Source organism: Drosophila rhopaloa, unplaced genomic scaffold (assembly GCF_018152115.1).
Source record: "Drosophila rhopaloa isolate 14029-0021.01 unplaced genomic scaffold, ASM1815211v1 contig_224, whole genome shotgun sequence".
In the NCBI taxonomy this organism is placed as follows: domain Eukaryota; kingdom Metazoa; phylum Arthropoda; class Insecta; order Diptera; family Drosophilidae; genus Drosophila; species Drosophila rhopaloa.
The window spans coordinates 3713-30348 of record NW_025335111.1 but is presented as its reverse complement, the minus strand read 5'-3'; the positions used below and the strand labels follow the sequence as shown (position 1 = coordinate 30348).

The 26636-nt window shown below is 41.1% G+C and overlaps 1 protein-coding gene across 1 annotated transcript; it reads right to left on the bottom strand.

Moving 5' to 3' along the window:
* Positions 1-9559: 9559 nt before the first annotated feature.
* LOC123037932 lies at positions 9560-11909 on the bottom strand. Its single transcript, XM_044460794.1, has 3 exons — positions 11777-11909; positions 9966-11696; positions 9560-9684 (listed from the first exon to the last, which is right to left on the bottom strand). The coding sequence occupies exons 1-3, from the start codon at positions 11907-11909 to the stop codon at positions 9560-9562; spliced, it is 1989 nt and encodes a 662-aa protein (XP_044316729.1).
* Between the last annotated feature and the right edge of the window lie 14727 nt (positions 11910-26636).

Here is a 26636-nt window from a genome sequence, read left to right as displayed (position 1 = left end):
TTGCTCACGTTGACGTTGTGTGCGAACGTCGTTCAGACTCATTGTATTCGTGGTAAAGTTAATTAGAGTTTTAAGTGTTAAGTTTTATATTAATTAAATGGCCAATCAATATAAACATTCGCGATTTCATCGCAGAAAGCGTCTTTTCGCGTTATAGTAGATTTATTAAAACGGTCACTGCACTTTTGTGATTTTATTGAATACTTTTTCCCGGAGCACAATAAATAGACGTGTATTGCGACGACGGTTGAAATATACCAATGATTGTAAAATATTTTAGCTTTCATATTTTCAAAAATATAGTACTAAGTGGACTTGCACAATGCATTAAAACAAAAAAAAACTTTGCACTTGTAAGTTGAAAGTCAATCTAGTTGGCATTTTAGAGGAAGGAGTAACCAGGTGGCACAATGTGCCGGCTTAAGCTGGTAGGAGGAAGTATAAATATTTGTGGCAAGTGGGAAAATAATAGAAATTACCTTCTGATGTTGACCGTCTAGGCTTCCCTAAAGCTTAGCTATGGACCTACCCCATTCCCTCTTCGCCAGCCGTGCTCCAAATGGATCGTCGTGGGCCTTTTCTTTTCTTTTACATGATGTCCACCTTGAAATCGGTTTCCACCTCCACATGTTTAATTTATTTATTCGTCAACGTTTTTCACCTCATTCCTCAGATCGACGAAAAAAATACCAGAAAATTACATAGCGTTGCCAGTCTGCGGAAATGATTTTTGCGTGAACCCTAGCGAAAAGATTAAAAAATTTAATCTTTTGGCGTGCGCTTCTCACTGAACATTATAAGAAATGGAGGGAAAAACTCAAAAAACTCGCAAAAGTCGATTGCAGGAGTTTACATGTGAGGACAAAATAACATTAATACTATCTGGGGTGCCTCTGTCAGAGCAAAATGTTTTTTAGGTTAAGAATGTACGAAAAAACACAATTAAAGTGCAGCTATGAACTTTAAATTAGCAAATAATTATCAGTTAATTAAAAAAAACAACTGTTAAATTGAAATTGTATTGTTTTTTAATATCTTGTCATACCTTGCCTTGCCAATGTATTTGATAATATCTTTTAAGGGCTATTTCCCGCAAATACGATATTTGAATTGTAACTGCTTGTCAACAAACCCAGCTGGAAAGATTAAAGTTTTTACGCTAGCATACTCGTTTGTCGATCTGAGTACTAGGCTTAATACACCTCGCTTCCGGTGTCTACCCCAGATAGCAGATCGTTCGGTTACAAAGCACCTATATGAGCAAAAGATTCTTCTTTACGGGTTCTTCTATTATTTAAGATTTGAACAGTTTTCTCGGTTCAAAATTCTTTAAAATTGCACTGCGCTTTCTCCTTATATAGTCAGCGTATCTTCCGTAGAATAAAGAATGCTGCGAGAAAAAATGAATGATTATTGCCTTTTCATTCAATTGCAATACGAGCATTCCTCAAAATAATCCCAAAAGAAGGGCGAGTTAACACTTTATTTTGCGGCAAATGTCTCTCGAAAATGTTCTTTAATATAACATTTACAACATATTTATACTCCTTCACTACCTTAATTTCATTTAATGTCCATGGTTCATTTCTTGGCAGGCGCCCCTAGGGATCCTTGATGGACAACACTTTTGACTTCTTGATTAAATTTCATGGTTAAGTTTATCACCATATCATCTGATTACATAAGTTCATTTATAGGAAATAAGATTGCTCCCGGCAGCTCTTCTGTGATATCATCTACAAATATTGAAATAATCCCTCTATGGCTGCTTGAAGTTTTGAAGACGTGAACTTTGAATGGCTTGTGCTGCTTCTTGAATGTCCTCCGTTCATTTATTGTGAATCCGTAGTTCTCGCCATTTTTCCGCAGACAGGTAGATATTAATCTCTTCAAACAGACGTCTTTGATTTAAACTAATTAAATAGCAATAAACCAAAAAATAATAAATTTAAAAATGCAACAACAAAAAAACAACTTGATATAAAATAGTACATATTAACATTCTTCATTTTTGAATGAATAAAAATAAAACACAATTACAATTAGGCAATGGACTGTGCGATGACCAGCACCGGTACCGCCTGAGCTTATAGGCTCCGGATAAAAGTCACAGTAGAAAAATAGAAAATAAAGTGTGAGAGGAAGTCCGCCTCATGCACCAACGTTAGGAAAGTAAAAGAACAACAGTGGAAAAGTAAATTGGGAAAACAGTCCTCCACTTGCACTAACGTTGGAAAAGTAAATGAACAACAGTGCTCTGCAAGAGGCTGCTCCTATTGAGCAAAGCGTACAAGAAGCTTTGGAGGTGTACTCCAACGATGAACCACGTCCACCAGTTATTTCACTGATTAAGGGGGGGTATAGTTAATTCGGTGAAAAATCTGAAATTTTTTAAAAAGTTTATTGGCGATACAGATAGTTTCAGCTCATTTTTGTTTTTTGCATGTGATTGGGCAACATTTAAACAATATGTGTGATTTTTTTCTTCCAAAAATATTAAAAATTGACTGACATACAGCAATTTCTGGCGGCGCCTCGAAGAAAAGATGTTTTGCGGTGTACACGATAACCGGTCACAGATTCATCCGAAATGAAAAAATCCAATTGCATTAGTTAAAAAACAAGATTCCTCAGGTAACGCTGTCGAGTTTTTAATTTTTTTATTATACTCGTTGCTCGTAGAAAATTATGTAACAGGTAGAAGGAAGCGTTTCCGACCCTACAAAGTATATATATTCTTGTTCAGGATCACTAGCCGAGTCGATCTAGCCATGTCCGTCTGTCCGTCTGTCTGTTCGTATGAACGCTGAGATCTCGGAAACTATAAAAGCTAGAAGATTGGCATTTTGCATGTAGATTTTAGGAGTTCCTACGCAGCGCAAGTTTGTTTCAAAACGGTGCCACGCCCCCTCTGACGCCCACAAGCCACAAGCTGTGTCCACAGTTTTGATGATATTATGAAAATTTTAATTGATATGTATTTGTTTCGTCAATAAATATCGATTGGCCTAATAAAAGTTGGCCACGCCCTCTCTAACGCCCAAAAACCCATTAAACGCTTAAGCCTGGCTAGCGATGGTTTTCATTTGTCAATACCGAACTATATCCCAAGAACTATGCAAATCAAATCTAGTTAGCCAAATTGGAGGTCTGAGTCAAACAATGGCGTATGTGTGTATGTATGTAAGCATATACATATACATATATGTATTTACATTGTACACAGTTGCAATTGCCCGGCAAAGATAACTCCTTTCAAAGAAAGCTATTCGCTATACCCGTTACTCGTGTTGTGCAAACATTTAGACTTTAATATACATAATACTATTTAAGAATGTATGTGTTTAGCCAATATAAGTATGTATGTTTAATATTTCTAGTCAATTTATTGCACTCAAAAACATAAACATAAACACAGCTGCTGGTGCAGGACAAAAGCTGCCTGCGCTCGTGCTGTAAAGCTGCCAGCACTAAGAGATCGCCGAATTCAAATTGATAATTTGAACTTTTTGTCTTTTTTTCCTGTGGTCACTATAATTCACATTATGTTTAAAAAAAAAAAAAAAAAAAACACAAGAAGGCATATTTATATTAAGTTGTTTAGCTGAGTAACGGGTATCTAATAGTCGAGGCACTCGACTATAGCGTTCTCTCTTGTTTTTTTCGATTTTTTAAGGCACTTGAAAGTCAAAAACACCGATTTTCACCTAAAACGTCGAGATATTTGTTGCTCTAAAAATAATAAATTAAAAAAAAAAAAAAAAAACGCCCCGATTGGACGTCTATATCCTATAGCTCCCATAGGAACAATCGGATATATCTATCAAGAATTGATGATATTTCGCGCAGTGTAAAAGCTATTGACATGAATCTTTCCAAATCGTATTTTTTTATGCATAGCTTGATCAGGGTAAAAGCGCGTGGCGATCGGACGTCTATATCCTATAGCTCCCATAGGAGCAATAGGGTAAAATCGGTCCAAATTTTTTGTTTTTCAGAATATTTCGCGCTGTGTAAAAGCTATTGCTATACATTTTTTCAAATCGTATTTTTTTATGCATTCCTTCATCAAGGTAAAAGCGCGTGCTGATCGGACGTCTATATCCTATAGCTCCCATAGGAACAATCGGATATAACTTTCAAGAATGGAAGATATTTCGCGCAGTGTAAAAGCTATTAACATAAATCTTTCCAAATCTTATTTTTTTATGCATACCTTGATCAGGGTGAAAGCGCTTGGCGATCGGACGTCTATATCCTATAGCTCCCATTGGAACAATAGGGTGAAATCGGTTAAAATTTAATGACTTTTAGGATATTTCGCACAGTATATAAGCAATTGACATGAATCTTTCCAAATCGTATTTTTTTATGCATACCTTGATTAGGATAAAAGCACGTGACGATCGGACGTCTATATCCTACAGCTCCCATAGGAACAACAGGGTGAAATCGGTCCAAATTTGATGATTTTCTGAATTTTTCGCGTAGTATGTAAGCTACTGACATAAATTTTTCCAAGTCTTATTTATTTACGCATATCTTGATTAGGGTAAAAGCGCTTGCCGATCGGACGTCTATTTCTTATAGCTTCCGTAGGAAAAATAGTTAAAGGCTGCGAAAGTATCCCTTTTTATACCCTTGCAGAGGGTATTATAATTTTGGTCAAAAGTGTGCAACGCAGTGAAGGAGGCATCTCCGACCCTATAAAGTATATATATTCTTGATCAGGATCACCTCCTGAGTTGATATAGCCATGTCCGTCTGTCCGTCTGTCTGTTTCTACGCAAACTAGTCTCTCAGTTTTAAAGCTATCGAATTGAAACTTTGCACACACCCTTCTTTCCTTTGCACGCAGTATATAAGTCGGAACGGCCGGGATCGGCCGACTATATCCTATAGCTGCCATATAACTGATTGATCGGAAATGCCATAACTCTGCTGTTTGTTAAGTTAGGAAGTTAGGATTTTCTATGGGTTTTATATTTGGCCAATCAATCCGACCTACCAAATTTCATAAGGATCGGCCGACTATATCCTATAGCTGCCATATAACTGAACGATTGGAAATGCCATAACTTTGGTGTTTGTAAAGTTAGAAAGTTAAGATTTTCTACAGGTTTTATATTTGGCCAATCAATCCGACCTACCAAATTTCATAAGGATCGGCCGACTATATCCTATAGCTGCCATATAACTGAACGATTCGAAATGCCATAACTTTGGTGTTTTTAAAGTTAGGAAGTTTGGATTTTTTATGAGTATTAAGAATGCATCATAGGAATAATTTTGGAGAATATTATTATAGAGAATTCTGCAAGGGTATATCAACTTCGGCTCCGCCCGAAGTTAGCTTTCCTTTCTTGTTTTCTATTTTTATATTGCAGTATAAAAGCAATTGACATTAAACGATGCAAATCTAGTTTATTTATGTATACCTTATTCCTTTCGTTTTCGCTGAAAACAGTTTTAGCAATTTCGGCAAAGTCTGCAAGGGTATTAAAACTTCGGCTTGCTGAAGTTAGCTTCCGTCCTCGTTTATCATGTTTTTTTCCATTATCCAAAATAGCCTTATCCCTTCTTGTGGCTACATCTATTTTCAGTGATAGAAGCTTTCCCTTTACAAGCGCTTTTATATTTTCTTTAATGGTCTGCTCTTTGACAGTCACATATTCCATAACATTTCGAGAAGTTATGGGATTCAACGAAAGCGCATTTTAAATTGGGCTTAATATCTGTCGAAACCATTCGCTATCCAGAATAAAAAGGCTTTCCATCGGTGGTCACAATCTTAGTAATCGAAGAAAAGATTGATGCTCTACTGGTTTCATATGAAATTTATCTTTTTTTCAAATTTTGTTGAACTTTTTCGTCCTCAATCTCGAATTCATTAAATACTTCCGCATGTTTTGCAATTAAATGCCGTTTTTAATTTGTTGCGTGAGAGCCTGCAAACTGCACCGCAAACATTTAACTTAGACTTATTTTCTTCTGCATTAAATTGAAAAAAAAGATACTTTTTGGTTGCGATTTTGACACAAAAATTAAAACACTCCAAACGCACCAAATCCACAAATGCAAGTGTGGTTTACAAAAAGACTGATCATTCGCATATACACTCATACTCTTCGCTCGTTGCCAAACGGTCAGCGAATAAGCAGAGCTAAAAACGAAAAACGATATTGTTTTTTGGTTGAGCGCAGAACGTTCAGTCAAGAGACACGGTTCTTTTGTTGACCGCAAGAACTGTTATTTGCAAGCTCTGCTGAATACAAGAGTGAATAATATTGGCATTTCAAAAAATGTTAATATAAACATTTCAAGCTTGATCTAAAATTCATGCAGAGCTTTTAGAAAGTGATGAATTAAATTAATCTAATCGATTCCCTAAGAGCCAAACATGAATCAATAGCGATCAGTAGAACAAAAAAAAAGCTAAAGTGTCATGCTACAAACTTAAAAAGTAATCAGCAAATAATTATTGACTAATTAACAAGTTTAAAGCAAAGGTCAAAGGAGAGTCAGTAGACGAAATTCCAGTAAAAATACTAAATCTACAACAGAAACAGAAAGCAGTCAATCGATATCTTCAGGAAATTAAAAAGTTCAGAAAGTCCCCAAAGAGAGCTTACATCAACGATGGCTTATCCTCAGACCTAGCGTGCGGAGCAGTTTAAACTTTAAACTTTTAATGGACTCTAACTAACCATTGCATATGCATCCAGAGAATTCACAGGAGGTAAAAGTAAGAAAAGTAATAATTCGACCATATTTTTATTGAACACACTTTTTAATTAAAATCTTTCGACCATATGTTTATTGAAAACTTTTTGTAATTAAAATATATATTTTTTTAATGGTCAATCCAAATTCTAAATTGGCACGTATGCTGTTGGAATGACTTAATGTCTTCAAAGTCGAGTATAGTCGGGAAAAAACAATTTCGTGGCAGACGTCCCATCTAGGCCGCACAAAAAACTTACAAGTAAAATCCTGAAAGTCAATACCAGGCACCGACGTAAACATAAAAAGTCATGCGTAAGAGAAAAACAACAAACAATGACGCTTCTAAGCCCAATGTATATAAAGTAATTTATATCTAGGAAGTACTTAAAGTAGTGACCTTGCTAATAATAAATAATAAATGCGTCTTTAAACATTAAAAAAAAGTCAAAGCAAGAATTGATATTAGCGATCTGTACACCAATGAAGTACTAGCCAGTTGAAAAAGAGGCCGGTATACATAAGATTAACCAACTCAAAATGGCAAACAAAAAACAAAAGCGCTACAACAGCCGCAAAAGCTATATTTGAATCTTTTATTCAAAAGTACAGTCTAATAAAGACGTTCTTTGCTGATATGGGAACATATACAAAAAATATATTATAAAAAACCTGTGGGAATATTTTCAAATAGACAACACGAAGTCTACAGCACACCACCATCAGTAGAGAGAAGCAATAGAACGTTCAATAAACTTATCCGTTCCTATATATCTATCGACAAAACTGACTTTGACTTTTAGCTTTCATACTTGGTTAACTGTTCCAACACGACTCCATCTATGATGTATAATTAATGTCCACATGATATAGTTCTAGGCAAGCAAAGTAACTTGCCTCGACATTTTAAATAATGAACATAGAATAGATTCATTATATAATGTAGAAAACTACGCTGAAGAAACAAAATATAGATTAGAGAAAGATTATATAAAAAACTAGAGTACTACTGGTAGAGTATAAAACTAGTATATTATGATAGGTCGCCTACTTGAATTGTGTTTTGCATCAAATCCTGAAGGTGTGTTTCTGTCCAGAGTAGCACCACTTACGCAACCTGAAGATCCATATCACCCTATATCACCCATTGACACGGCTAGAGTTATAGAAGAAAAAGCATGCTCTTGAACTAAATTGCGCTGCCGCTCTCTCGCTCTCTCCCGCTCTTGCGGTACTTATAACTGCTCGCTTATAAATTTCAATTCGTTTCATTGGTACAGTGGTTCCATAAGATAAAATGAGATCTTTAGCTCCGAAGTTTTGCCAGGTAAGTACACAATATATAGGTATGACCGTCCCTCTAGACGGGGAGGTGGAGTCTTAATTGGAGTTGATTCAAACCTCCCGTCAGAGGGGTTATTTTTTGAAGAATTCAATACCATTGAATTTATTTGTGTTAAGCTATTGCTTCCTGGTAGCTCTATATACATAACTTGCTCATATATTCCACCATTGTCTGAACTTTCTGATTATTTAAATCACCTTTCCGTTATTAAGTCGGTTGCAAATAAGCTTTCCGATAGGACTCAGTTGGTAGTTTTAGGTGATTTTAATATACCTGGAGTTACCTGGTCCATTGAGGATGGATCGAATGACTTACTACCTATAGCACAGCATGATTTTATTGACGGCCTGCTTGACATATCCTTATCTCAAGTAAATCATGTTCGAAATTCACTAGGTCGCCTACTTGATTTGTGTTTTGTATCAAATCCTGAAGGTGTGTTTCTGTCCAGAGTAGCACCACTCACGCAACCTGAAGATCCATATCACCCTACAATCGAACTTTCATTTGACACGGGTAGAGTTATAGAAGAAAAATCATCCAAGCGAATACATTATTTTCGCAAGGCAGACTTTCTGACGCTGAATATTTTTATTTCTGGCTTTAATTGGTCTGATCTTTACTTATGAAATAATATGTCCGACGCAGTTAATGTTTTTTACACTGCAATAAACTATTTTTTTAATTCCTGTGTTCCGTGGTACTATTCGTCAATTTCCAATAAATCACCTTGGTTTAGCAAAGAGTTGACACACTTAAGAAATATAAATTCCAGACTTTTTAGAAAATATAAAAATAACGGTTCTCAATCTGTGCTTACTAGATATTCAAGTGCTCGGTCAAGATTTACCGTGCTTAATGCTCAGTGTTATAATAGTTACTTAATCCGCTGTAAGGTCCAGTTCTCTCACGACCCGAAACAGTTTTATAACTTCGTTGGCAAGTTAGAAGCCAGTAACTATAGAGGTATTTCTAAGTTGTCAGCTATTCCTAAGCTATTTGAAAAATCATTACTCCTCATTTGCAGCGCCTTTGTAGATCAAGTATTTCTCCCCGTCAACACGGATTTATTATTATCACAAGCCTTCTAGAGCTTACTACATTTGTAATAAAGGGCTTCTTTACTACTTTTTCCTATAATCTCAAATCTTGACTCTCTGCCGCTCCTAAAACAATTAATACTAACTTCATTGCCACAAAATTTATCTTACTATTATGTTCAGTTGTGTCCCCTTGTATTAAGTCAACGAGGGGTCATTGTACGAGAGGTTCCCAGGCAAAGGCAAACACATAAGGATAAATTCAAAGCGTTATAATTATTCTGATTTCAAGATTAACAAGTGTATGATAAAGTGCAAATTTCGTTAGACAAGCGGCGTGCGTTCAGCGTTGTTCGACCGTGCAGACTGTTGGTTCTGGTTGCGTTTCCTTTTTTCTGCCCTCGCCCTACACAGGTCCAGATGAGCGAACGATCAGCTGATCGGTTCGCTCTCAAACTATCGGGACAAGCAGTAAACTGAATATGCCGCCCGCCAATGCTAGACCTAGCATGAGACATCCTCGCTTGTCCGGGTCCACCAGGCTGTGGTGCGAGCTCGGATGCGTATCCTCGGTATCTAATATGGAGAGATGAGAGCAAGATGTGTGCGCAAGATACAGTCTATAAATCGAGGTGAGTGCGCCTAGGCGCGGATTGGCAGCGGACAGAGCTGCTAAGTTTTAACTGTCACCACCCGGACCAGTGCGTCCGTCCCTGGGTGCAACTCCATAACACGCCCGAGCAACCATTGCGATGGGGGGAACCTGTCGTCCTTGATAATGACAAGGTCGTTAAGCTGAAAGCTTTCGGTCTCCTGACACCACTTTGGCCTTTGCTGAAGATGCGCTAACCAGTCACGACTCCACGCCTTCCAGAAATGTCGTATCATCGTCTGCTGGATGAGAAACTGCTCTGCGAAGGATCTGGATGGTGGTTGATATTCCGGCGGCGCCAGCATTGAGTCTCCGATGAGAAAGTGCGCTGGGGTAAGCACTTCTAGATCGTCCGGGTCAGCCGTGAGAGGGCAAAGCGGCCTTGAGTTGAGACACGCTTCTATGCTTACGAGCACCGTAGACAACTCTTCGTAGGTAAGCCGACGATCTGCAATGACTCTCTTTAGATGGTGTTTAACCGACTTTACATTGGCCTCCCAAAGCCCACCAAAGTTAGGTGACAGAGGAGGATTGAAGTGCCATGTTGTGCGCTGCGATGCAAGCTTGGGGGCGATGAGCTTCTCGTAATCCGCTTGAAGCTGACCGTACACCGTCTTCATTACATTGTTTGCACCAACAAAGTTGGTACCGTTGTCACTGTAAAGGTGCTGAACCATTCCTCGTCGCCCGGTGAATCTGTCCAGAGCCAGTAAAAAATGTTCCGTGGTGAGACCTGTCACCGCCTCCAAATGCACCGCTTTGGTTGCGAGACAAATGAACACAGCGATGTATCCCTTGTAAAAGCTAGTGCCTCGTAGACGCGCTGCTTTAATCTCTATTGCGCCTGTGTAGTCGATACCAGTGGCAATGAATGGTCGACTAGGAGGGTTGACTCGATGAACGGGCAAGTCTCCCATAAGCTGAGCCGTAGTAGTTGGTCGCGTTCTGAAGCAGCGAACACATTTCCGTATAACCCTTCGAACTGCTTGCCGTCCTGTCAGGATACAAAAACGCTGACGCGCGTGTGCCAAAGTCAACTGCGCGCCTCCGTGCGGGGTTAGATAGTGAGAGTGACGTATTACTAATTCGGTGAAATGATGAGAGCTTGGCAGGATTATCGGATGACGACGTTCGTGCGACAAACTAGAATGGCGAAGTCGTCCCCTCACCCGCAAGATGCCTTCCTCTAATATCGGCGACAAATTTAATAATTTGCTCCGCGAGGGCAACCGTTTGGAGTTCCTTACTGCAGACAAGTCGGTTGCGAACGATTCGCGTTGTACGATACGCACGACGGCTAATAAAGCGTAGTCGAGCTCTTCAGTTATTAAGTGCCCAAGGCGTCTGTCTACCTTGCCGGACGCGTTGTCCTTGAAGCGCATGATGTAGCCTGTGACTCGTAAAGCCTGGCTGAGTGTTGAAAATCTCTCAAGAAACGACGGCTGCGGGACTGCATGGTGAACTCGCATTTTGGCCACCTTTGCCTCTAAAGCGGCGTCGTTAATGCCAATTTGACCGAAATCTGTCGATGGCCCTCGCCACCACAGCTCGAAGTCCTTTAGCTCAATGGGAGTGAGACCGCGTGTAGCGCAATCCGCTGGATTCTCGGTAGAGCTAACGTGCCTCCACTGAATTGGCGAGGAATGATTCAAAACGAAGACGACTCTATTCGCAACAAAGGTCTTCCATCTATTGACGTCTCCATACAACCAGTGCAGCACAATTGTAGCATCCGTCCAATAGAAAGTCTGGACCAGAAAGCAGCTCAGAAACTTAGCCATAGTTAGCCACCTCACCAATTTGATGGCCAATACCGCTCCACTTAACTCTGTTCGAGGTATAGTTAAGGGCTTGGTGTGAGTAATCATTGATTTTGCTGCCATCAGAGTTGTATAGCATCTTCCGTCCTGATGCTCTACTCTTAGGTACACAGCAGCTGCATAAGATGTGGAAGATCCGTCGCAAAATGCATGCATCTGCACTGAGGATATTGAAGATGGGGTGTAATGGATCCACCGATCACGTTTATCTCGCCGATCCTCAGTAAGTTGTCTCGAAATACTCGCCATCGCTCTGCGATATTATCAGGAACCGCGTCGTCCCAGTCCAGAACCGTCTGCATGCCATCTGCCTGCTTTGTTTTGGCCATGGTAACCTCCTTCAATATAAGTTTCCCGAGATGATGACCGGCGCAATGAGACCTAGCGGGTCAAACAACCTTGCTATACTGGATAGGATCATCCTCTTTGTGGAGCTGACTGGCATCTCGAAGTTGATCTGGTATTTAAAACAGTCCTTGTTTGGGAGCCAATACATTCCTAAAGCTGTTATAGGATCTGTAGTGTCCCAACTTAACAGGGTCTGAGTGCAATGAAGATTTTGTAACTCCTTCTGCTCGCCCAGATAGTATCCATCCCAAACGGGTATTTTGAGCTATGGGTTCGTCGGGCAATCCAATCTTCGTGTCTGGCAACATGATTTGTGCCAACAGGTCCACTCCCAAGATGAGATCAACTCGTTTCGATCTGTAATAATTTGGATCAGCCAACGGGAGCCCTTGGATGTGATCCCATCACTTCGGCGAGAAGCTGAGACTGGGGAGGCAGGATGTTACGGAATTGAGCACATATGCAGGGCTGCCAATTTAGCTATTTAGTTGCTAGATCTAGCAACTTTTAAAAAAATTTGCTACTTTTTTTTCGATTTGCTATTAGCAACAAATCTAGCAACTTTTTTTTTTTTGCAATTTTAGCAACTTTATTACAAAACTAAACATTTTGTTATTTTTCTTAATTATTTTGAACTTTTTTTATACCTATTCCAATTTACTGAACCAATTACGATCGAAAATGGTTCACAAAGATATCGGAATTATTTTTTAACTCAGTGGTTCAATCATATGAACACTTTTGGTCACTTTTGTGCTGTGTTGTGTCGGTAGAGATGCCAAAAATTTACAAACAACATTTTCGGGATGCCTGGCTGCGCTACGACGAGTTTAAGGAGTGGATTCGCAAGGACTGCACGGACACTAACAGGGCCTATTGTGCGTATTGCATCAAAAGAACACGTGGCTGCGATGGGCGCTGTTACACAAAAAAATGAGTTGTTCCATCAAAAGTCCACGAAAACGGAGGAACAAGAAGCGGCACTATACCTATACATTGCAAAACACTCGGCGATGGCGACAAGCGATCATTTACATGCATAATTAGTTTAAAAGTTAAATTTAACTCATCTGGCATTTAATTAGTTTAAAAGTTAAATTTAAATCATCTAGCATTTTTTTGGCTATTTTCGAAGAATTTTTAGCAATTTCTAGCAACTTTTTTTTTTAAATCTATCAATTTCTGCTTTGGAGTTTCTGGCAGCACTGCACATATGCTGAATCAACATCTAAAGAAAAATTGGAATTAATAATACTGTTGATTTCAAAGTTGACCGTATACTTGCAACGACGACCGCCCCCTTGCCCTACCCCAAAAATGGATGCTCTGACGGCAGATCGGTTCAAATGAAGGGACTGAACAACGTGTTCAGATACTATGGTTGCCTAGGATCCTTGATCGACGAGAGCGTTTATTACTGCTTGCAGGCCGTTGGCCGGGTTTCGTACCATAATACGAGCCGTAGCGAGAAGTAAATTTTTCGAGGAAAGGTTGGATGACGTCGCCGAATGACGAGGGGTCATTGTACGAGAGGTTCCCAGGCAAAGGCAAACACAAAAGGATAAATTCAAAGCGTTATAATTATTCTGATTTCAAGATTAACAAGTGTATGATAAAGTGAAAATTTCGTTAGACCGGCGGCGTGCGTTCAGCGTTGTTCGACCGTGCAGACTGTTGGTTCTGGTTGCGTTTCCTTTTCTCTGCCCTCGCCCTACACAGGTCTAGATGAGCGAACGATCAGCTGATCGGTTCGCTCTCAAACTATCGGGACAAGCAGTAAACTGAACATATTATTTTTTTCTTTGGACTTTTACTTATATTTTCTTATCTCGCGTCTATCTTCTCGCGAATCGTGCCGTACTATACTATACTATATTCGGTGAGCCGAAGAGTGGGGTACTTCTCGTATATCTCTACAAAGAGCAACCCGGCTGTACTGTCAGTCGATACCCAAAGAGCACGATCGTGCTCACCCTCTCTTCTCACTGTTACTCCCACTCCAACGGCGTGGAGTTCTTAATGTAAAACCACCCACCATCATAGCCGACCCTTGGCGCATCAGCAACATGCAGCGGTAAAACTTCTGCAATCGCACCAAACAGCAAAAGCAGCAAAACCAACAACTTCTACAGCAACGGATCTTATCGCGGAATTGACTGCGATGTCTACTAAACTACTACACGTACCAACTAAAAAGCAGCAAGGGCTTGCAAGTTGTACTAAAATGAATCGAGCTTGACGTAACCCCCAATACTTATTGCACCGAAGAATTTAGGTGAGAGAGCCACATAAAAGAAACGGCCCAGTGCAATGTACAAACTGTCAGGAGAATGGACACACCAGGACAAACTGCACACTTCGATCAGTCTGTGTAGTTTGTGGAGAATTTCACAATTCCGCTAATGGCCCTGCCCACAAGGAAGACCCCCTAAAGAAGAAATGTGAAAACTGCGGATGAAATCACACGCCAAACTACAGGGGCTATGAGGTCTACAAGGAGTTGAAAGACCGTATGCGACGAGTGAGAAAAACGCGCCACCAAAACAGTCAAAACGTGTACACTTACTCAAAATCGACGCCGGAAGTATTTTTCGGGACGGCTGCATGATCCTCATTTGGACAGCTAAATACCCAGAAGGGATTCTCCAACAGGAACGGAAAACCCAGAGAGGCTACACCTTCTACGGCACAGCATCCGAATCAGGGAACTCATCAAACACCACTTTCACCAAAAAATATACCACGCAATATAATAAGCGCTTTCGGACCTTTCATCTGACCATTCGCCACTGCTAATAACTCTTCTTCAAAGCCCAGAAACTACAGATCACCCCCGGAGACTGACATCGCCCAGAACAAACTGGGTCAAATATAAAAAGTATGTAAGTTCCCACATCGAATTAACCCCGCAGCTCAACATCGAAGCGTACATCGACTGCTCCACCGTTGCACTTGAAGATGAACTCGTGGCAGCAGCCACTATTTCAACACCACGATTGAAGAACGTGCACTCCAACCATTTCAAAATTAATCTGCAACAGTTTGTACTGAAAAAGAGGCGTCTGCGACGTGCTTGGCACACCAACCGATCGCCATCTTGACAACAACGTCTTAAGGAAGCAACTTGCACACTAAACCGAGTCTTGAAGAAAGACGCTGAAAATTCACAACTGCAGAACATCGGAAAACTTTCGCCAACCAGTACAAAACATCCTCTGTGGGGGGCACACCAAAATCTGAGCTCTCCAATCGAAACAGTCACTCCGATACGAAACAAATCAGTTAGCTAGGCCCGCAGCGACGAAGATACAGCCGAAACTCTTCTTCACATCTCCGAAGCGTTTTCCAGCCGAACCCTGCCACTGCACATTGGGCCAGCGAGCCGATTTTTCGACGAAAATTAAAGTTTTAAAGCTAGCTTCTTAAAATTTGGTGCATATGATAGTGTCGATGCACATATTAATATATCTAAGTTTCAGACTGATCTGACCACGCCTTCCCTAGCCGCCCATATGAGATAGGTTTTCTCTTATTGATACTTGTACGGTAATAAATATTGCTAGCACTCGTTAAATTCAACAAATGTTTTTAATTCATTTTTTTAACACTTAACCTTAATATTAATAAGTAAAAAAATAACAATGCATTCAAAATGACTATAAATGGGTATTTGACATTTAAAAATGTTCCTAACAGTCGTCTTCTACATCAATTTCTATTGAAAACGGATTTTCAAAGTCAGAATTTGAATCACTATCATTATTGCTAGCATCAAAATCGGGAACATTGTTATTATTGTTCATGTTACAAGAATATAGCAAGGTGATTCCAAAAGTTCGATTACGTCTGCTGGTAGGGGTAGTTTATTTTGGTGACCCAATCTTTTTGTTAAAAAGATGCTTGACACAAGAGGATCTGAGGAATCCATTGCTCTGTGGAAAACGTCTGCCATGTTGTTCTGCCGTGTACTCTATCGAGCATGTAACCTCCTGTCACTCTTATAGTATTTGTAGCGAGCTTCTGAGGCGTTCTCGCCGAGAACACCTAATGGAAGGATTGATGCTTCTACTATTGGTATCCGTGCATTAACACTTTATGGACTGTTGCTGACATTGGAAACCATGGATACAAGGACATATATAGTGATATGGTTTTCTGACAATATTTTTAAAATTTAGTTGGATCAATTGGTAGGTGGCAAGAAATTGAAATTAAAATATTGTCAAAATAGGCAATGAGAAATTCATCAAGACCTAAGAATTTAGCTAGTAGCTTAGGTTGTGCAATCGCCCTCCTTTCTGCAATGCAGCTACAATATGTGGGATTTATACATATCGGTGCAAAATGGAGCAAAAAACCTTAATAAAATTAGTTTATATACACTTTGCACTTTAATGACAGATAGTTACTTTTTGGCAAAAGTTGGCACAAAATTTGTTATAATCCACAACAGACGGGTTAGCAGGTTAGCTTTTTTCTACTCTTGGACAACACAAATAAACGCACACAAAGAACACATTATCAAACATGAACAAAGTCTTTTTTAATACAAATATTCTACATACCTTTGTCTTTCGTTTCCATAATTTTAGTGAAAATTGCTTAAACCACAACAATGTTGGCACGCTCGCAAGTAAACAAAATCTTTCCCGCGCTTTTTAGTTTTGCACGCATGCAATCAGACAACTGACTTTGAAGGGCTGCCAAAATTTCAGGGATGCATTAAAACAATTAAAATATTTTGATTCATTTTAGTCAAAGTATATACTATTCAAATTTTTTTATTAAAATATGTTTACTTGCTATGGAAAATTGGAATTTTCGTCGAAAAATCGGCTCGCTGGCCCAATGTGCACTGGTCCATTTCTCCTACCACAAATCGAATCAGAAACTGTATCCTTACCAACATTGTTTCAGCCAAAGGAGATCGCGAAAGCCATCAGGGATCTGAAACCGAAAAAGCCTCATGGGCGATGACCTAATAACACCAAAAATGATAATTGAACTTCCAAACTATTGAGGCTATTTGTAAACTCTTCAATAAGATCATACGTCTCAGCTACTATCCGAGCAAATGGAAAAAATCTACTATCATAATGATACCGAAGCCCGGAAAAGACCACACAATTCCTTCATCCTACCACTAACCATACAACATATAGACTGGTCATTTCATACAACGAATTTGGTCACAAAATTTTTCAATCGGGGGGCCCCAGTGCTGGAATCGGCAGGCCCCGACACTTCGTGTGCCTTCGGGTTTTTTCGCTCTCGTTCTAATTCTTATTTTGACGCTCGCGCTCGAGTTCGGTCGTTCAGTCGCAGAGACGCGCATTTTGAAGAAGGTTGGCTTGCGCTTGAATTGGGCTTTGTATGTATGCGTGTTCATGCATTCTCATACAGGGGTGCATGTGTGCGATCATTTCATTTTGATGCAGCAAGAATATTTTGTCTTTTGCTACTTTTCAGACTTGGTACCCTAACAATAGGGGCGTACTCACTATTGGGTTGATGATAAAAATAAGAATATTATATGTTATAGTATATTTTTTAATATTTCCGCATATATTTTATTTTGGTTTACAAATTCAAATCAGTGGTAGCAGAAAAATGTTTTGCACATATGTATGTATTCCAAATAATATAAATCAATCTAATGAGCTAGTACATCGCAGTCGGTGTCTGCGCTTAGTGGTTGAGAAAACTTTAAACCAAATCAGCTTTGGTTGTTGTTCTGCGAGCGGATGGTGCCTGCATACCCTACCGACACTTGTTTTGAATGATATGTTTAATGAGTTTTGGTTTTTTTTTTTTTTGATTCGCAGTGTAGTGTCCTAAAAACGTTCTGGTTTCTGTCCCCATCCCTAAAATTCAATCGTCGGTAGGGTATGCAGGCACCATCCGCTCGCAGAACAACAACCAAAGCTGATTTGGTTTGAAGATTTCTGAACCACTGAGCGCAGACACCGACTGCGATGTGCCCTGTTCCTATCTCATTAGATTGATTTATATTATTTGGAATACATACATATATGCAAAACATTCTTCTGCTACCACTGATATGAATTTGTAATCCAAGACGAAATATATGCTGAAATATTAAAAAATATACTATAACATATAATATTCTTATTTTTATCATTAACCCAATAGTGAATACGCCTATATTGTTAGGGTACCAAGTCTGAAAAGTAGCAAAAGACAAAATATTCTTGCTGCATCAAAATGAAATGATCGCACACATGCACCCCTGTATGAAAATGCATGAACACGCATACATACAAAGCCCAATTCAAGCGAAAGCCAACCTTCTTCAAAATGCGCGTCTCTGCGACTGAACGACCGAACTCGAGCGCGAGCGTCAAAATAAGAATTAGAACGAGAGCGAAAAAACCCGAAGGCACACGAAGTGTCGGGGCCTGCCGATTCCAGCACTGGGGCCCCCCGATTGAAAAATTTTGTGACCAAATTCGTTGTATGAAATGACCAGTCTATATGTTGTATGGTTAGTGATCCTACAAACCAATAAGTTTATTATCGTGTCTATCTAAATTGTTCGAAAAATTCCTCCTTGCAGCAGCAATATTCCTCGATGTACCTTAAGCCGATCGAGTCTCGCTCGATGGGCTCATGCATATGATCAAAACACACTTGCTTACATACACTCATAAATTACTTGAGTCGTATCTCCACAACAGAGTCTTGGCGGTAAAACCTTCGCCGAGGACAACCTTCCGCCCCAACAATGGCTCCTAGAGAGAGTTGTCGCCAGGCACGCAGGGGAGGACGGCATGGTCAGAGTCGTCGACATTAGGACTAGCGGAGGATTAATTTTTCTGCGGGCCAGTCATAAATTGGCGCCGCTTCCAATGAGTTGAAGCCCGATAGGTGTTACACGGGGCCGGTGTTGTCTTAGGTCAGTTAAGCTGACCTTTTTTCATCCATCATTTTGCCTATTTAAAAATTTTAACCACCAAGTCTTCGGTTTTTTACCTTTTTTCATCCATCATTTTGCCTATTTAAAAATTTTAACCACCAAGTCTTCGGTTTTTTAATTTAGGAAACTAATCTATATTTTCATTATCTTAAATATGTGGTCAAAGTCCTTAGCTTGATTCAAGCATGTTCAACACACGTTTCTTGTGCTTTAGTTATCTTTATGTTAAAAAGTGGTATTCGTATTCTGAAGTTATTTCTTTAGTACCTGTCTTAAATATTAAATAGCCATTCTTTATAAAGATTGTCCAATTTCTAAGCGGTGTTTTCTTCACTTGACCTGAAATTATTATATTTGCTTGCAGTTTCTGTGATAAGGACATTTTCTGATTTTAATCAGAGGGTAAAAGCTGTGCACATAGGTTCAGCAAAACTTTGTATGTTGGTCAAGATTGTATTTGATTTCATTATTTTTGCCAAGTTAAATGGAATAATTATTTCTGGGTATGCGGTATGAAATATTAAGAAATCTGCTTCATTAGACAAATATATAACGCTTTCCTCAGAGCAAAGATAATCGGTTCATTAGTTCTGTTTTCAGTTTATGAAAATAGTTTATTTTTTGTACACTACTAGATTTTGATCTAATGAATTCGGTTGCCTGTTATAGATATGTAATCTGTGAACTGTGATCTGTGATAGATATGTAATTTTCATTATCTTCTTGTGCGCAATGTACTGTTGCTTGCGTTGGAAGCGAATGTAGGTTTCCCTACCAGGTAGATATTTTATTTTTATGTCATATTCATCTAGTTTTATTTTCTATCTCTAAAGTTTTATGTTGGGTTCTTTAAGATTGTGAAGCCATGACCTGAAATATTTTGTTGCTCTGACTATTTGTAGCATTTCTTTTTCAATTGTAGAATAGTTAATTTAAGGTTCTGATGGCAAGGCAGACTGGTTTTTGGTATAGTAGTGAGCGAAAAAGAATTTTTAAAATTTGGATATTTAGAAAATGAGATCTGCAATAATTAGAAGTTTTAGTTTTTAGCTTTTATTACTTCTTTGGTAATGATGTGCCCAAGGAATTCTGTTTCCTATTTCGTCGAGCTGAAGCTTAAAGTTGGTTTCCCTTAACTTAGCGAATACTTTTCGTACGGAATGAATATTTTTCTAATGAAATTGAGAATATTATTACATCTTCTATATGCCCGGGCAATGCTTGGACAAGCAATTCTTCTAAGAGACTTTTCATACGTCTCTGGTGCGTTTTTCAAACCGAATACCATTCGAGTGTACCCATAATGTCCATGCTTAAGCCTAGTACTCAGATCGAAAAACGAGTTCGCTAGCGGAAAAACTTTAATCTTTCAAGTGTGACCAAAATATCGAGAGTTCATCAGAATTAAGCGTGCTACGGTCGTACTGTCAATCAGCTGGGTTTGTTGACAAGCAGTTAAAATTCAAATATCGTATTTACGGGAAAGAGCCTGTTTAGTCATTGAGATTTTTCAACGACTATCCTTTAAACTCGAAATAATAACGCCGATATAATTAGTTAAACGTTATAATAAGAATTTGTATTATTGCGGATAATATTGGAGGATACAGAAAATATATGCCAATATATTGAGTGCGCGCAATGAACGTACATGAGGGAGTGATCCCGCTTTAGATTATTAGCGCAGATAAAGCTCTCTATCTGACGATGCTGCCGATAAGCGCTGAAGTCGAGCGGCCGAGAGAGAGAGAGAGAGAGTCGGCTTGCGACCAACGAAGGCGAGAACATAAGCAATTAATATGTAATACGAAAGCTTTGTTTGAGTTTTATCTATAAATTAGGTGGCGGCTGCTGCTTGTCCCGACATTCTCTCCCCAGTTGGGCCTGGCTTCCAACTTCGTCCTTAACGGGCAAAAGGCACAGCTTAGATACTGCGCGTTTGGTGGTTCCAGATGAAGTTCTGACCACCGCCACTCGAGCCACTTCGTCCCTCGCGAGCGGCCACTTCATCGGGGGTAGGTTCTCGTCCTTGACCAGCACCACATCGTTGACTGCCAAAGCAGGGCCGGAGGCGTTAGAACATCGAGGTCTGCAGGATCTTCTGAAAGAGGCAATATTGGTCGTGAATTTATGACAGCACCAATGTGGCAAAGCAGAGTTCGCAGCACCTCATATCCAAGAATTGAGGACCCCACAGCCCGGGAAAAATGATGCTTGGCAGCTTTGACTGCCGCTTCCCAGAGTCCGCCGAAATGCGGAGATCGAGGAGGAATAAAATGCCATTCGATGGACTCAATCGCACAAAACTCCAGAAGTGTCCGCTGATGCTCGTCGCTGATAAAGAGCCGCCGCAGCTCACTTAGCTCGTTTCTGGCTCCAACAAAATTTGTAGCGTTGTCCGACCAAATGTGTTGTGGCTTTCGGCGGGTGCATATAAACCGTTTTAGTGCCTGTAAGAACGCAGTAGTGGATAGATCCTTTACGAGCTCCAAGTGGACGGCCTTTGTAGCAAAACAAATGAAGACGCTCACTTAGCATTTTACCGGAGCCTTATTACGAACTTCTGGCTTGTAATGGAATGGCCCACAAAAATCCGTTGACTCTTTGTTCCGGGAGATCAGCCATAATGTGCTCCAGCAGGCGAGGCTTGGACCGGAAGCATCGGATGCATTTGTGCAACGCCTTCGTCACCGTTTTCGTCCCCCCAATTGGCCAATATTGGGATCGAATCATAGCCAAAAGAGCACGAGGTCCCGTGTGTAAATTTCGCTCATGGAAATCAACAATTATAGCAAGAGTGACTGGGTGGCTTCTAGGGAGTATAATTGGATGACGACTATCAAAATCCAACGGCGAATTCTTCAGGCAACCATCTACACGCAGTAGACCGAACTTATCCAAGAAGGGTGAAGATGTGGCAAGTACGCTGGACGACGATATCTCTTTGCCATTCTGAAGCGACCTTATATCATCCCAAAAATGCACCCGCTGTACCAACCGCAATAAAAGTTGAGTTCCAGACTTGATATCTCCTGCGGTGATTCCCTTGTGGCGTATTCGATGACAAAACTTGTGCACATAAGCTAATACCCGCTGCAGAGATGAGAAGGAATTAGCGTACTTGGAGGCAGCTATTATGTCCACATACGGCGACTGAATGAGTGTAATCCCGCCAAAGGATACACTGCAAATGGCTGTCCTCAGGGAAAACTCTGACACATCGGTACATTTTGCAGATATCTCCTGTAATGGCCACCCGATGGTAACGGAACCTTAACAGGATGTGAAGCAACTTTGGCTGTATAACTGGGCCGGACATCAACACGTCATTCAACGAATACCCAGAAGTGGTAGCAGCAGATCCATCAAAAACAACCCTGAGCTTGGTTGTTGAACTGTCCTCTTTCAAAGCACAGTGGTGAGGTAGGAAGTACTGAGGAGTGAGGCTCGCATTAGCAGGAACTGCAGACAAATGGCCCAACTCCAAATACTTTTTTATAAACGCAGCATACTGATTCTTCAATTGAGGGTGACGACTGAGCTTCCTTTCTAGAGAGAGAAATCGACGCACGGCTTGGGGATACGATTCTCCCAGCAAATCAGAACTGCATTTCAACGGCAGCCTCACAGCATAAGCGCCTGACTTGAGCCGAGTAGAGTGTTGCACAAAATGCGCTTCGCAATCCAGCTCTTCCTTTGTCCACTTCACTATTGGTTCGGAGCAGTCCTCTATTTCCCAGAACTGGCGGAGCAGACAATCTAAACGTTCATCCGGCAGGCTTGGGCTCTTCGTGACATCCTTGCAGGCTACGAGTGACCTTCTCTCGACAGGTGAACCGCCTCCACACACAACCCATCCAAGTCGGGTTTTCTGCAGCAACGGTAGGCCAGCTGAGAGCTGAACTTGTCCAACACACAGCAATAAAAGAGGCTGGCTCCGATGAGCAAATCGATACGCTGTGGTCGAAAGAATTCTGGATCAGCGAGATTAAGATTGCATGGTATATTCCAATTGGAGACACCTAAGCAGAAACTAGGCTGGAGATCCGTAATGTTGCCAGCGACGACTGCACTAATAAGAGACGAGTATTCTGAACAGTGAGAACGTAGGAGCACATCAACAGAGAATCCGTCCGTCGCATAGCCGGTATCGCCAATTCCAGACACCGACATGAATGATTTGCATTTACGCTACTGCAGCTGATTAGTCAATCGGGACGTAATCATGTGCACTTGAGATCCAGAATCCAGAAGCGCTCGGCAAGGAACAAAAATACCAGCGCGGCTCCTAACAAGTATGTTCGCTGTTGCAAGCAAAGCTATATCGCCGCAACGACCTTGGGCAATTAAGGCATTGACTGTGGATGGCGATGAGGCTAGAGGTTCAGAACCCTCGGATGAGGAGGAAATGGGTAAAGCAACTGGCAGATGGCCGCTAGAAGACTGCGAGTCCAGAAAATGCAGCAAACTGTGATGCCGTCTCCCACAGCTGTGGCAATTATTAGCGACGCAGTCTCGCAGGTGATGGCCGGTTCTGAGACATTTTCGACAAAGACCAAGTCGCCTAGCCTCGCCTAGGCGGCTCTCAGGGGACAACAGCAGAAACCTTGGACACGCAGGCACCTCATGGGACCTCCCACCGCATAATATACAGGTAGCGGGAGGGGCATTAGTAATAATGAAGGCGGATCTATTGTTATTAGCAACTCTACGTCTTCCCACCTGAGTGCCTGGCGCGTATTCGGCCATTACCACATCCACAGCCTCGAGAGTCCTGCATCGCTGCTCCAGGAATTCCGCCATCGAGTCGAATAAGGTCTGAATTGATGGCAGTCTGGCCTTCCTCCCACTTCGCCTGGGTAGCTGGGTCCAATCTTTGAAGAAGCACCTGGACGATGATGCAGCCGGCAATTTGTTGCGTCGTTCCCAAATTCTTCAAGGCCCGCATATGGGCATTGAACTTATCTGAAAATCCTCGTAGACCTGCTACTGAGCCACCTTCCACGACACAGAGGCCTAGAATCTCGTTCACATGAGCCTGAAATATTAAACGACGGTTACTAAATCGCTTTTCCAAAAGACCCAATGCAACGTCATAATTTTCCTCGGAAGTTTCCAAGGACCGAACTGCTTCTAACGCTGAGTCGCGAAGACAGGATCGTAGCCTCTGCAGCTTTTCCACCTGGCTTATATGTGGATTTCCGCCTACCATAGTTGAGAAGATAGATTGGAACTCAGACCACTCGGAGTATCCTTCACTGAAGGTATGGAGCGGAATAGGCGGCAGAGCTTGAAAGCTGCGACTGAGCCCTGGGTCTGGCATAGAGGAGATCCCGTTGGTGAGAGTTGAGTGGGCAGCCATTTGAGCAGAGCGTCGCAAGGTTTCGTGCTCTATTTCAGCGTGCATCGTCGCGACGAGCTCCGACACGGTCCATCGCAAGTCGCTGCCGATCTCCGAAATGTCTAATTCTTCAAGATTCCCGTGGATGGCCTTGAAGTCATCGTACACTGAGACTAACTGGCCATGACGCACGTGGAGCATGGCGTCCTCCACGCTTGAAATTGGGTGAAGGGCTCCTTGTATCCTCTTCAAATCCTGGAGGAGAGCATTGGCCTTGCATTTCAAAATAGCACTCCGAGGTAGAGTGGGTGAACCTGCGTCTGCCGCGCTGGCATCCATCGCCACTAGTCTCAAATTACGACCAATTTAACAAAGCTAAACTGCAGCGAAATTAGTATTATTATTTTTATTTATTTGTATTTTCGTATTATTTTATTATTTTTTTGTATTATTTATTATTCATTTTATTATTTAATAATAGTTTTAATTTGCTCGCGACGAATACAACCTGTCCCAATGTGCACGGCCGCTAAGCTGAAGCCAAATTTAATATTACAAATTGTTTAATAATATTATATAATAATATTTCGTATTTGACCACGGCGAACGCAATCTGTCCCACTGTGCACACAAGAACCGTACCCGAATTAGCGGCTGTATGTTTGTATAACGGTTGTGCGCCGGCGAATGCGCTCGAAAACGGAATGCATGTATGCATGTATGTATACGTAGGTAGCAGGTGCACTAAATAACGGACCGGATGGCAATTGACGACCGGCATGCACTTTATAACTATTTTTGGTTATGAAACTTTATATGTATGTATGTTTATTTATTTTAAACAATGATATGCACTGTAGTGTATATATGTGTATATTTTAGAAACTTTATTTTACTTTCGCGAATTAATAATTGTTTCAAAATATCACGTCGGGGTCACCAATGTTCAGTCATTGAGATTTTTCAACGACTATCCTTTAAACTCGAAATAATAACGCCGATATAATTAGTTAAACGTTATAATAAGAATTTTTATTATTGCGGATAATATTGGAGGATACAGAAAATATATGCCAATATATTGAGTGCGCGCAATGAACGTACATGAGAGAGTGATCCCGCTTTAGATAATTAGCGCAGATAAAGCTCTCTATCTGACGATGCTGCCGATAAGCGCTGAAGTCGAGCGGCCGAGAGAGAGAGAGAGAGAGTCGGCTTGCGACCAACGAAGGCGAGAACATAAGCAATTAATATGTAATACGAAAGCTTTGTTTGAGTTTTATATATAAATTAGGTGGCGGCTGCTGCTTGTCCCGACATTCTCTCCCCAGTTGGGCCTGGCTTCCAACTTCGTCCTTAACGGGCAAAAGGCACAGCTTAGATACTGCGCGCTTGGTGGTTCCAGATGAAGTTCTGACCACCGCCACTCGACCCACTCCGTCCCTACCAGATACCAGTTCCATGATTCTCGCGAGCGGCCACTTCATCGGGGGTAGGTTCTCGTCCTTGACCAGCACCACATCGTTGACTGCCAAAGCAGGGCCGGAGGCGTTAGAACATCGAGGTCTGCAGGATCTTCTGAAAGAGGCAATATTGGTCGTGAATTTATGACAGCACCAATGTGGCAAAGCAGAGTTCGCAGCACCTCATATCCAAGAATTGAGGACCCCACAGCCCGGGAAAAATGATGCTTGGCAGCTTTGACTGCCGCTTCCCAGAGTCCGCCGAAATGCGGAGATCGAGGGGGAATAAAATGCCATTCGATGGACTCAATCGCACAAAACTCCAGAAGTGTCCGCTGATGCTCGTCGCTGATAAAGAGCCGCCGCAGCTCACTTAGCTCGTTTCTGGCTCCAACAAAATTTGTAGCGTTGTCCGACCAAATGTGTTGTGGCTTTCGGCGGGTGCATATAAACCGTTGTAGTGCCTGTAAGAACGCAGTAGTGGATAGATCCTTTACGAGCTCCAAGTGGACGGCCTTTGTAGCAAAACAAATGAAGACGCTCACTTAGCATTTTACCGGAGCCTTATTACGAACTTCTGGCTTGTAATGGAATGGCCCACAAAAATCCACGCCAGTGACTCCAAAGACTTGGCAACCGTTGACTCTTTGTTCCGGGAGATCAGCCATAATGTGCTCCAGCAGGCGAGGCTTGGACCGGAAGCATCGGATGCATTTGTGCAACGCCTTCGTCACCGTTTTCCTCCGCCCAATTGGCCAATATTGGGATCGAATCATAGCCAAAAGAGCACGAGGTCCCGTGTGTAAATTTCGCTCATGGAAATCAACAATTATAGCAAGAGTGACTGGGTGGCTTCTAGGGAGTATAATTGGATGACGACTATCAAAATCCAACGGCGAATTCTTCAGGCAACCATCTACACGCAGTAGACCGAACTTATCCAAGAAGGGTGAAGATGTGGCAAGTA